General features: G+C 31.8%; 2 protein-coding genes across 2 annotated transcripts; both read left to right on the top strand.

Annotated features, from left to right (window-relative positions):
• The first annotated feature begins 1,791 nt into the window (after window positions 1–1,791).
• Window positions 1,792–4,099, top strand: LOC114760136 (F-box protein CPR1-like). The gene is made up of 2 exons (XM_028949403.1): window positions 1,792–1,948; window positions 2,554–4,099. The coding sequence occupies exon 2, from the start codon at window positions 2,718–2,720 to the stop codon at window positions 3,912–3,914; it is 1,197 nt and encodes a 398-aa protein (XP_028805236.1). The 5' UTR covers window positions 1,792–1,948; window positions 2,554–2,717; the 3' UTR covers window positions 3,915–4,099.
• Window positions 4,100–6,264: 2,165 nt separating this feature from the next.
• On the top strand, window positions 6,265–7,767 carry LOC114760125 (nuclear transcription factor Y subunit B-3-like). Its single transcript, XM_028949385.1, is given in 2 exon segments — window positions 6,265–7,193; window positions 7,196–7,767. Coding segments are annotated over 2 exon segments (537 nt in total). The 5' UTR covers window positions 6,265–6,823; the 3' UTR covers window positions 7,363–7,767.
• The last annotated feature ends 5,510 nt before the right edge of the window (window positions 7,768–13,277 follow it).

Below are 13,277 nucleotides of genomic sequence, written 5' to 3'. Positions count from 1 at the left end.
ATTTTTCTCAAAGTAGTTTCCGTAGGTTTTTTGGCCTACAAATTAGTCCTTTTTTGGCCAAAATTCTAATACATATTATTAATAAAGATATTTAAAAATAATAATACCTATTTATTATAAGTAATTAATTTTTTTAATATTTATAAATTAGTTATTTAATTTTTATATTAAACACAAGAGGTAGTATGATTAATGGATATTTACTTTCTTTAAAAATTCCATATGTTCTAGAGAGGATAATTGAGTCATTAGCTAAGTGAGATAAGCCTATATAAAAGGTTTGGTATGATGTGTTTAGAGTCTGTAGGAAATGTTATCCTCATTAATGAGAAAGAGGATAATTTGGATCTCCCTCTTTAATCTCAAAAGCTTTTGGGTTGTTAGTTAATCTCTTAAGGGAGGAATTTGACTAATTTTAAAAGGATTCTTGTACTTCATTTATCAAGAACCACACTTTATAGTTTTTGCAATCTCATTACTTAACGCGAACTGACAAGTTGCTGGGGAAAATATGCCACGCTCTCTACGTTCTTCTTTTCTTTGATATTTTTTTCCTCTTTTTTGTGTGTGTGTTTTTCTTCCACTTTGACCTTGGGGTTGTTATTCCGATTAGAGCATGAAATATGAACAATTTGAACTTTTGAGGTGTGAGGATTCCAAGTGGTTTTTTCCAAAAAAAAAAAGAAAAAAAGAAAAAAGAAAATATTTTTTTGTTAAAACATAGGTATCCTCCTATTAGATACAATCCTATTCAAGATATTGTTAGACACTAAATATAGACACCTCTCTTATTAGGGATTCGAACCTTAGTTCATCATGTCGTGAGGGATTGGTTCCTAAACCCAACCGGGTTGGTAAGAAAGATGAAAATTGAAGAATATGTGGGTCTTGTTTTTTTTTTTTTTTGGGATCCATCCTTGTGTTTATTTCCCTCCCCAACTCACGCAAAGTCAGAGAACCCGGCTGATCAGTTAAAAAAATGCACAGACATCCACACAGCATTATATGCATGACACTCCTCTTCTCAACTCGTTTCATTGTTGGCCATGTTGTCACTTTGTTGCTTAAATACTAACTCTGATTATAATTATAACAGCTAGTTGACTAATTTGAGAAGGTTAAGAAAATAAGTTAAATTAGTTATTTATCATAAATAGATGTTGTCTTTTCTAAAATATTCTTACTAATTAAGTGTATTGACTAGGACTACAACCATTAGAATTGTTATCTTAAAAAAATATATAAATATGAGAGACAAATATATAAATATGAGAGACAAAATGGATTGATGTCTTATATTTAGGACCAAAATAAAAGTTAAATGAAGTCTTATATTAAAGACCGGAGGTAGTATTAATATTTTAGTAAGTCCATTGAAAATTGAAAGATTGATTGAACATATTTAGTGATCCCCTTGGAAATACCCTTATGATTTATAAATTATTAATGAAATCTGTGATTACTAGCTAAAATATGTTATATAAATATAATTAAAGATACTCTTAATCTAAAGATATTAGTGTGAAATAATTTAAATTTTAAAATCATTTTTAAATCTATATACTAATTGTCACTATTCTTCTTATATCAGCTTACTGGATGTTGGTCTCTAACCAGAAAAGTAAATGCTTTAAGTTATCCAATCACCTAGATTATATGTTCTATTTTTTTTATGTATATTTATAATTATAATTAAATAATAATATATTAAAAATAGGACACATACGCAAGAAACTCTTAGGGGTTGTCTGGGTATTTACAGCATTTTCTCCTCTTCCTGCTTATTGCGATGCGCTCGGCTGGGCCCCATTTATCAGTAGGCTCACCTTTCAACCACAGTTCCGCTCTCACACAATTTGCTGTTATCCTTTCTGTCATTCTCGGCTCTGAAGCGAACTTCCCGCTCTCGCTTGCCTTCGTCCCACTACTCCATCTGTTAACTTTACAGGTATTCAACTTCATCTTATTGTGGAGACCAAAATTTGTGATGTTTCAGTGTTGATTTTACCGATTAACCTTTCAATGCTTTTGGTACAGTCAAATTAGAATTCGACCCTGATAGGGAATCAGATCATCTTTAATTTCATGTGTTGGGACTTAAGTTCGATAATTTTTTTTTTCCTCTGAAAAAAAAGGCTCCTGGATTGGTACTAGGTATTCAACTGTCATAAATCACTGCTGCAAATTTATATAAACAACATTCATCGGCCTTTTCACAAGTGACAAACAGTGCAAAACTATTAAACAGTGCTGTTGAGACCTACTAGATGAAGTTTTCATGCATTGGAGCACGCGCTAACACACAAAAAACTATTTTTTTATTGCCTGCTAACTTGTTAATTGCAAACGTGTAGTGCCTTTTGGATCAACATTTTAATCCCCTCATCTGCAAGAGTGACTGACGATTTTATATTTACTTTTTAAGAAAACTAATTTGTTGTTGTGGTTCACTTCTCTGTACTGCCTTGTTTTCTCTTGTTTTGAGCTCCAGCATAATGATTAAATCAGTTTCAAGTACTTTGTTGTAACTTCCACGAATATTACCTGCTGCAGAAGTCGCGTCTCTAGATAAAGAAGATTCTGGCTTTGGTTGATTTGAGCCCAGATTGAGAACTTGGATTGGTTCTGTCTTAGAAGACAGCTTTAATATCAGTAAGACAAAACTTGTTGATAAGAAGACTTTTAGGTTTGCTAAAAAAGGAAAAGGAACTACAATAATGGCACAAAACGTAGATCGTTTGAAAGATGTGATGCCTGACATTCTTTCAAGGTTGCCGGTGAAATCTTTAAGGCGATTGGCATGCATTAATAAATCCTGGTACCGCCTAATCAAAAGCCCTGATTTTATTTCCAAACACCTTCACACCTTCAACAACCACATGAAGTCGACAGATCCTATTAATCTTCTTGTCAAGCGAACTAGGCGTGCCCCTTTTGGTCCTTATGGCGATGACCGAGAAGCTTCTGTTTCTCTTCTGTCTTTTAACCGAGCGAACAGCAGTGCCGTTCTCAATTTGCTGGATTTAATCTATAACCATGATGAAGTTAACCATATTGAAATTTTAGGTCCTTGCAATGGCTTATATTGTCTCTTTAGCAGTACTAGCATGATTGTCAACCCGTCAATGAGGGAATTCAGAATTCTTCCAGATACACCAGCCCCACCTGACACTCACTCCAAGATGGAACATGTTGGGTTTGGATTTGATCCCGAAACCAATGATTACAAGGTGGTGACGATCATGGACACTTGGCGTAATGAAACAGATGAACAATTGCCCTGGCGCGTAGAGATGTACTCTCTGAATTCTCATTCTTGGAGGAATGTTGATTGCCCTCTACCACCTCTTTCTATTAGGAATTGTTCTTGGATTGATGCTTTTGTTCGCGGAGCATTTCACTGGTGGGCTTATGATGCCGCTGGTGATTTAATTCTTGCATTTGACATGGTGAATGAAACATTCCAAACATTCAGGGTGCCAAACGCACGTTTTTCTACCCGGGAGTATGCTGGAACTGTTGCTAAGTTTAGGGAATCTCTGACCGTGATTGTATATCCTAGAAGGGGAACAGAGAAGGGCTTTGATTTGTGGATGATGAAAGATTATGGCAATAAAGGGTCTTGGACTAAGCACGCCAACATTGGACCCATTGTAGGAGCTAGACGGCCACTGGGATTCTTGGAAGAAAAGAACCTATTTCTTGTGGAAGATAACGATGGTAGGATGATGATTTATGATCTCCAAACTGAAGAAATCATACATACTGGATTTCACGGTGAGGAAGATTCTTTGCAGGCTGTTGTGTACATGGAGAGCCTAATATCAGTGCGAAGAGATAATGAAAACCCGCAAGCAGGAGCGTCTTTCTTTGGTATGATTCCCGACCCTCTCTTTGAGGGCAATCCAGGATGAGAGTAATCTTTTCCTCGATGCTGTTTGTTGCTGTGTAGTTAAGATGGATTCTCATTGTTGCTTGCTTGCTTCGTTCAGCCTCGTGTTTTTTTTTTTTTTTTACCAGAACTTTAGTCTTGTTGAATTCTCCAATTGTCAATACTCTGTACAATTTGTTTTGGAAGAATGACAGAAAAAAAAGATAAAAATTATATAATTCTAAATAAGAAATTTCTATAAAAATGTGTTATCATTTTTAAATCAATGTAGTCAAAACTTGTTAAAACGTAAGGAACGTAGCTGATTTGGAATTTAGTAATTCCCAAATTCCTTTTTTTTTTCTCTGTCAACGTCAACATAGAATCAATGGATATTATACTTTCGTTAAAAATTCAAACTGACAACTGGCCAGGGAAATATTGTGTACCCTGTGTGTTTTTCTTCCACTTTGACCTTCGGGTTGTTTATTCCGATTAGAGCATGAGTACGAATAATTTGAGGTGGGAGGCTTTCAAGTGTTGTTTTTTTTTTGGGGAAAAAAAAATGGAGAATGAGATCGAAGTTAGATCTTATGGCGTGTTTGATTAGACCAAAAAATACTTGTAAAAAATATTTGTATATAAATTAAGACAAAAATTTTCATATATATATTTATTTTACATATTATAAAATTGTTTTTAAAATCATAATTTAATTTCTAGTCAAATATTCCAAACATATTAGTGGGCTCCACCCCTTTTTTTTTTGGGGTGAAGGAGTAGGCTCCACGTTTAGTACGTGGGTCTCCCTTTTGTTAGGCTGTTTATTTGTCAAGAAAATTACAATTAGGTCGTATTTAAGGAAATTAAATAAAAAAAGATCTTCTTAAAATTATAAAATTATTTTGAAATCTTAAGAAATTTTTTTTGTAATAAATTTTATTTTTTATTATCAAATTGATTTATTATGTTTTTTTAAGTTTACATTGACAACTAAAAGAGTAGTGGTTGACAACTTAAAATATAATGATTGACAACTATCGCGACCTACTCTTTCAGTTGTCGATACAAATTTAAAAAAAAAATAGTAATTAAAAAATTAAAATTTATTATAATAAAGTCTTTTGAGATTTCAAAATAATTTAATAATTTTAAGAGATTTTTTTGTATTTAATTTTTTACATAGAACCTAATTACAATTTTTTCTTATTTCTCTCCTCGACTCGAGTAAAGTCGGAGAGCCTGCTGATCTGGTAAAAAAAAATGTACAGGCATCCACACAGCATTATATTCATGACACTAACTCTCATTGGTGGCCATGCTATCACTTTGTTACTTAAATCTTAGAGCCTGTTTAGATAGCATAGAAAACTATGGTTTGAGTCCCAGACTTACCAAACACCCAGAAAAAAACAGAAACCATGGTTTTGGGTCAAAACCATGGCTTCAGAAGAAGTGAATTTATTCTACTTCTGGCTCAAATGGGAGAGTATAATTGTGCCTATAGAGTGGATCTCAACGATAATATGATTTTAATATTTCTCAATTATTTTTTTATAAACATATTTAATCTTATATTTTATAAATATATATACATATTAATTATATTATTTTATATTATTAATTATGTTGGTAAAAAATATATTATTAACAATTTTATCTTTTCAAATTAAAATATATTATAAAATCTATTCTTTATGTAATTATCATATTAACTTATGCTTTTTTAGTAAAATTTGTATATAAAAAAAGTTCTTCTGATAACAACTATCCAAACACTCTCATTTTTAGAATCACTTTTTCACAAAATCTATTTTTTCCAGAATCTATTCTCCAGAAACTATTCTCCAAACCATGGTTTGGTTTCATCTAAACACTCCCTTAGTGTGAAATAATTTAAATTTTAAAATCTATTTACTAAATTACTAATATTGTGTCATGAGAATTTTATTACTTAAATGTAAGAAAAATAATTATATAAAATTATTTATATTTATTATGTCAAGTTTTTCAATCATATAAATTCTGTTTTTTTATGTGAATTTATAATTAAATAAAATATTAAAAAAAGACACATAGTCATGTGTTATTAGGAAATACTACCTCCGGTCCTAATTATAAGAGCCATTTGACTAATTTGAAGAGATTAAAAAGGTAAGTTGAGTTAGTTATTTGTCTTAAATAGGTGTTGTCTTTTTTAAAACATCTTTACTAATCAAGTGTATTGACTAGAACTATTATTGTTAGAATGACTACTTTGAAAAAAATGTATAAATATAAAAAAAAATAGATTGGGGTCTTATATTCAGAATCAAAATAAAAATCAAAGAGGATCTTATATTAAAAATTGGAAGTAATATGACGTAATAAATTTAAGGAAATTCAACTCTTTTAAGAATTGATTTTTTAATATAAATATCTCCGACAATAATTTTCCTATTTTATGTCCACGATCTAAGGCCCAAAACACAAAGCGAAGTAATTCAACCTTTTGCAGCACATGTCTCCGCTAAATGCCGAAGCAGCCAGCACTAGAATCCACGAACAGAATCAAAAAATGCTCGACACCACCCCATGTCTACCACGTGTATCGTTTCCGACCCTCTAGATCCTGCCTGTCCTGCTTAATCCAACGGTCTATCTTCCACCACGCGATCTCATCCCACTGGAAAAACTAGCGGTTCACATTCTGCCACGCGTCCAACCCCCTTCATTATTACCCCGACGATCCAACGGACTCAATACCTCCCCCTGCTTCCTGTTCTCTGCAACACCGTCCACTCTCTTTCCCCGTTGCATTCTCCTAATTCGCCGCCACCCACTGAAATCTCCGTTTTACCCTTGGTCTTTTTCCCATATCCCTTCATCATCCTCTCGCTCTTCGTTTTCCTGCGTTCTCATCGCCGACGATCGGAGTACAGTGCGATCCGGATCGGCCGCGATTGGAATCTGATGGCGGATTCGGATAACGAGTCGGGTGGGGGGAACGGCGGCAACGCGAACTGCGATTTGTCAACGAAGGAACAGGATAGGTTCTTGCCGATAGCGAACGTGAGCAGGATAATGAAAAAGGCGTTGCCGGGGAACGCGAAGATCTCAAAGGACGCGAAGGAGACTGTGCAGGAGTGCGTATCGGAGTTCATAAGCTTCGTGACGGGGGAGGCGTCGGACAAGTGCCAGAGAGAGAAGAGGAAGACGATCAACGGCGACGATTTACTGTGGGCCATGACCACTTTAGGGTTCGAGGATTATGTGGAGCCCTTGAAGATTTACCTACAGAAGTACCGGGAGATGGAAGGAGAGAAGACTTCCCTTGGGAAACACGCGAGAAGGACGGTGGCTCCGGTGGAAGCGGGGTTGTTGGTTTTAATGGCGCAGAGGGTATGTACGGTGGGATGACAGTAGGGCATCATCAGGGACAGATGTATGGTTCTGGTGGGTTTAACCAAGGAAACGGTGGTGGTGGAGGATCCAACATGAGATCCAGGTAGCTTTAGTCATAGTTTTCAAGATCGAACCAATGAACTGTTTTCGCTGGATGGAGAATTCAAGTTAGAGTCAAATAACTTGTGAAGTACTATGATGTGCTATCTTAATATGTTACAATTAACCTTTTTTTTCCCCCTAGTAAATTATCTAAAGGCAGGGATGGCTGTGAAGAAGTTATGGGGAAGACAAAATGAGATATAGAGTTCAGAGGAGTGATTTTGCAGCATTTATAGTGTAATATGGGAAATGAGATAGAGATTATAGGATCTTGGTACAATTGTGACCTTCTTATGATAAAATGTTAGTTGTATCAAAGCGTGGGAGAGGAGACATCAACATGTACTTTACTCCCTTTAATTTCTCCTAGAGGTTTAATGAAATGGATCATAGTTTGTTGGTGTTGTGCATGTTTGTTTTTTAATGGTTTTCTTAGCTTCTTAATGGCTTGTCATCATCATGTGGGGTTTTGAAACCTTGAGGTAGACATACTAAGTTGACCAGTTTTCGTCTTTTGTTTTCTGACATTGGAGAATGTTGTTGGAATTTTAACCATTTGAGGAACAAAGGTTCATCATCATGCTTCTTGGTTCAGCCATTTGGCGAAGAAGGGTAATTGTTGTTGAGCTGTTCTATCTGTCTATATTTCCATTAGTGCTCTCATCTAGGCTCTAAAAAGTACTTGCCATGTCGGGTAAGTCTCCCAGTACTTTTTCGGGGTCACTAGGAGACACTTCTTATTTCAGTGATTCATAGCATAATTAGAACTGGAATTTAACATATTGACTACCATTATTTGTAGGTTACATTACATGCTATCTTTCCTATTACTATGACCATTTCAATTTTAACCGTTGTCAGAAACCTATTCTTATTTGCTCTCCCGCTCAACTAGCCACCTTTCGTAGTACATGAGTTTCTATAGTGGGCTTCTCTACATTTTTGTCCCTTTTTGGTGTTGATGATTGTTATGTGCGTATGTGGTCCTAGAATTTCCGTGCAAGTCTTATGGTGAATCTCTCTAGTGTTGATGTACAAGAGCTGCATTTGTCACCGGTTGGTAGGGTAAAATCCTGTCCAGTTATGGACATAAGAAGTATCATGACAAAATGTGTGCATGGACCACTCTCGTTTTTGAACTTCAAAAGTTCAGAGAACATGTTTATTTGATTTGAATCATGTTCATGTTTGATCGACTCAAGCTTCTTCCTTAGTAGAAGAAGAGGATTTTAAGGTGCTGGACTGCTGGTTTTGATTTGGTTGCATGGTCAAGATTAAGAGGCAGGTAAGCAACAAATTATATCTCAGTCAGATATTGTTCAGACATTTATATCTATATATTGCATAGGATTGAGAGGATGACATTTAAGGATCCTAGAAGAAGATTAATACTCCTCCGGTCTTTAATATAGGACCTAATTCTTAAATTGGGTTTGGTTCTAAATATAAGACCAATTTTTCAGATTTATTAATTTTCTCTAAATTATCCCCATGGATATTCTCTCAACCATAATCAAGTAGAAGAGAAAGATGGGGTATTAAAAAAGATGATTATGGTGTTTTAGGAAAAATGCGTCACTTTTCTTATAATGAACTAACTTACCTAATTTTCTTAATCTAATCAAATTAGTTAAATAAGTCTTATATTAAGGACCGGAGGAATACCAAATTAGGGTTTTTTTTATAACTTTTATTAAATCTTTTAATTTTGCTTTGTCGGCATCCTTCCCTTGTTAACGCTGCTAGCAGAGTAAAAAATTTAGGACTAGCTGTACTATTAAAGCAAGATTAAAAAATTTAATAAAAAGAGCAAACATCATATGTATTAAATTGAAAATTAAAGAAAGTAAGTATATGTAATTATGTATCTGCAAAATAGCTTTTCTTTATTATTATTATTATTATTTTTATTTGGACCAGCATGCATGGGAATTGGACTATATTGCTCATTAGACTCTTCTCACACAGGCTTATAACACAAGACACAAGATGACAGAAATAAATGAGACCGAAAATGTTAAGAAGAGACTGGAAAATGAAAGCAGCTATAGTTTTTAGTGATTTGTATATTTTTATTCCATATTTTTAATTCAATTATCACCAAATCTGGGCACTTTACAATTTTGAGAGGTAACTAAGGGACGATTAAAATAATCATATTAAATAGAATAAAAATCTTATAATACTTTAAATGTCATGATCAAATTGTCGTCTAATCACAGTTTATCTAGTCATGATTAGCCCATAGTTTTTAAATATAAATTTTGCAACCATTAGTATAAACCGTAGTCGATTCCTTGGAAAACATGCAATTCAAAAGTTTAATTTAAAAAATTATCAATAACAATTAAAAAAAACTACGGCTCAGATTTATTTATTTATTTTGCATTAGCAGTTGTACGTGCATCCTGTTTATTGATTGATGTGTTGTTTATTTTTTTTGCGGCCGTCAAATCAATGTGATTCTTTCATTTTACACTCTTCACGTTGCAACGTTATAAGAGTCCGTTTGGATCAGCGATTAGAAAAGTAGCTTATTAAAAAAGTAACTTATAGAAAAGTAAAATTGGATAAAAACTAAATTGGATAAGCTGAATTGTGTTTGGATTAGAGTTTAGAAAAGCTAGATTGCAAAAGTGAGATTGGTAAAAGGTTGTTTGGATTATGATTGAGTAAAAGTAAGTTTGGTTGTAAAATGACCAAAATAGATATAAGTTTTAATAAATAATGAAACATGATTAAAAAAATAATTTCACATAATACAATGAAATTAAAATAATTTAATATGAAGAAGTCATAAAAAATATTTTAAATATAAAGTGAAACATGAAAAAATAAAAGTATATTTTTAGGAGCATATTTAAAAATAAAAATATATTTCTAACTTATTCATTACTTTCAACTAATTTTAACTGATTTTTTATTATCTACAAATTAGTTATTTGAGGCTTATAATAAGAACCAAAAGAGGTAATAAATGTCTTAACTTTTTCTCTCTCCATATTTCAAAAGCCATAAGCCTAAGCTATAAGTCATAAGCTATTAATTTTAGCTTATAGCTTGTTGTAGCTTTTTAGACAAAAGTCCAATTGTAAAAAAGCTAATCCAAACAGATCCAGTTGTGTCAATCGAGCTTATAGAGCTTATAAGCTACTTATAAGCTCAAAATAAGTGATGCCAAACAGGCACATATATTCACTCATTGATGTCACACTCTCGCATTTTTTAATTATTATAAGATATAAAATTCACTTTGAAAAATATGAGAGGAAAGCCATACAAATGGAAATACCCTCATTGACTCCGTCCATAAGGTTAATAACCTTTATGGCAACATAGTGATGCCATTATCATTTTTTTAAAGTTAATTAAATGATAAATAATTAATATTCAAGTAGCCAGGTAACACAAAACTATAAGAAAAAATGTTAATCTTTTTGGTTTAGTGCCGTAGGGATCTTTTGTTGTCATGCTTTTAATTCATCATTAAATTTTTAGTGTCTATCATTAAATTTGAAAAAATTGCTGTCAAAGTGACCTAAACTATTGTTTAATGGTAATTTTCCTTAAATTAATTTTTTTTCAAGAAATATTTTAATTTTTTCTAATATGACTATCTATCATTCATTTAGTTTGAGTATTGTTGAATTTAGTTTAAAAAAAATTTAACATAATTTTTTATTCAAAAAATTTAAACATTTGACTTTGTTTAGAGAAAATTAAGTCCTTTCACTCCATGCAATTATCACCATTTTTTTTATTGTTCCTGTATAAGCTTCTATTAAAAATAATTTTGTTTGAGACATAGTTGGACATTAAATGTGATTGTGATTACTTCTAGAAAAAAATTACAAATAAAGACTCCTTAATATGTGAAATTGCAATTTAGAACTCTCAATTTGAAAAATAGCAGATAAAGATTCGGTCTCATATTGTAAATATGAAATCTTAGTAAAATGTCTGAAATGCCTCTCAGGCAAATGATAAGTTGACTAAAAGAAATGACAAGTTCACTTTAGCAAATGACAATTTCAGTAGACCAAATTATAATTTAGTTAAAGGTATGCTAAATGATAAGTTGACTATAGGAAATGACAAGTTTACTTTAGCGAATGACAACTTCAGTAGATCAAATCACAATTTGATTGAGAGGCATTCAAATATTTTATCAAGATTTCATATTTGTAATATGGGATTGGGTTTTTATCTATTATTTTCTAAATTGAGGGCATCAAATCATAATTTCATGTATTGAGAAGTTTTTATTTGTAATTTTTCCTTACTTCTACCTCTTCCGATGAAAATCAATCATCACCATTGATAAAATTAAATTCACCTCAAGCAAGAGGAGGACATTAATATTCGTTATGTGGTTTTTTTTTTTTTTTTTCTTGGGGGGGGGGGGGGGCTGCATTACTTTTTAAAATAAGTAGTTGATTGGATACACAAAAGGAGATTCCCACTTCCTTTTCCTTCTTAAATTGGTCTAACACTTTATTGGGTTAAGCCCCTTGCGTGCTTCTCTTTTAATGTTGTGTACATTTTTCAAGTCCGTGACAAGTGCATCCCCACCATGTTATGTGTTTTATTATTTGATTCTTTCTGAGTCTTAATTTTAATTTGTCAATTCATGAAAATTATGGCCTTAAAGGCTCCATGTTATGTATTTTATTACTAGAAGCATGCTTTATTATAATAAATATTTTAATCAATTTATGTTCATTATGATTGTCATCATTATCTATGATTAAACTAAAACATATTATATAAAAATATTATTAGTCTTTCAATGAGTTGAATTTGAATCATTACTTAATAAAATATTGTTTTATTTTAAATCATGTGTAAGAACAAATAATATTCCAAAAGAAAAATAATTTCTCTCGCGAAGAAGAAAAAACACATGGGAAGACATAGATACTTCATGTTATATATATAAATATATATATTAATGAATCCCTTTTATTACAAAGATATCTTATACTTCTTTGATTCTTTTTGTCATTTTTATAAGGCCTATTAACTACTCTCATAGATCAAAGAAAATCATTGATCAAGTTTCAATACTAATTGCAACTGTATCTAAATTCATAATTCACAATGCCAGAAAAGAAAGGCTAAAAGATATTTCCTTTAATGTTTATTAGTAGACATTTTTTTAAGAAGAAGTATGTTATTTTTATTACTCTTTCGATCCTTAATATAATACCTAATTGTTGAGTTAATCTTAATTTTAAATATAAGACTTATTTATTATATTTATTAATTTCTTTTAAATTACTTATACCAATATTCTCTCAACTATAATCAAGTTAGAAATTGAAGAAAAATATTGAAGAAGACGATTATGATATTTTTAGAAAAAAACATATTATATTTCTTATAATTAACTAACTTGTCTAATTTTCTTAATCTAATCAAATTAGTTAAATATGTCTTATATTAAGAACAAGAGGAGTATAAGTTATCCAATGAGATATTAATGATATTGTTCAGAGATTACCCTTTTTGCCCTATTAAAAATTTCATTAATTACAACTTGTATGATTTTTTTTTGGATATTCATGGTACTAAATATGGGCAAATTTGATTTTTTTTTCTTCTCTATTTTGTAAAGTTAATGACTTACCCACTTTTTTTAAAAAAAAAATTTAATGAAGCATCTAGACATATAATAAATATCGAAAGGAGTACGATGCATTCTCAATCTTTGTCTCTTCTCACATTAGACATTAAAAACTCGTGTTTCGTTGGCATAAAAGCTATATATAATGAAGCATTAAGGGGAGCACTTGATCTTATATTTTGAAAACCTCGTTTGTCTTACTATCTCGGGTGCTTAATAAAATAACTCATTTTTTTATTTTAATCTTAAATATAAGATCTTAAATCATTTTATCTCTCATATTTATCTTTTTTT

Source organism: Neltuma alba, unplaced genomic scaffold (genome assembly GCF_004799145.2).
Source record: "Neltuma alba isolate B1F8T4 unplaced genomic scaffold, ASM479914v2 tig00010934_pilon, whole genome shotgun sequence".
NCBI lineage: Eukaryota > Viridiplantae > Streptophyta > Magnoliopsida > Fabales > Fabaceae > Neltuma > Neltuma alba.
This window is presented reverse-complemented; position numbering and strand designations above follow the sequence as displayed.

What these genes read in the sequence shown, in the direction of transcription:
- LOC114760136 (XM_028949403.1), top strand. Translation starts at nt 2,718, where the DNA reads ATGGCACAAAACGTAGATCGTTTGAAAGATGTGATGCCTGACATTCTT.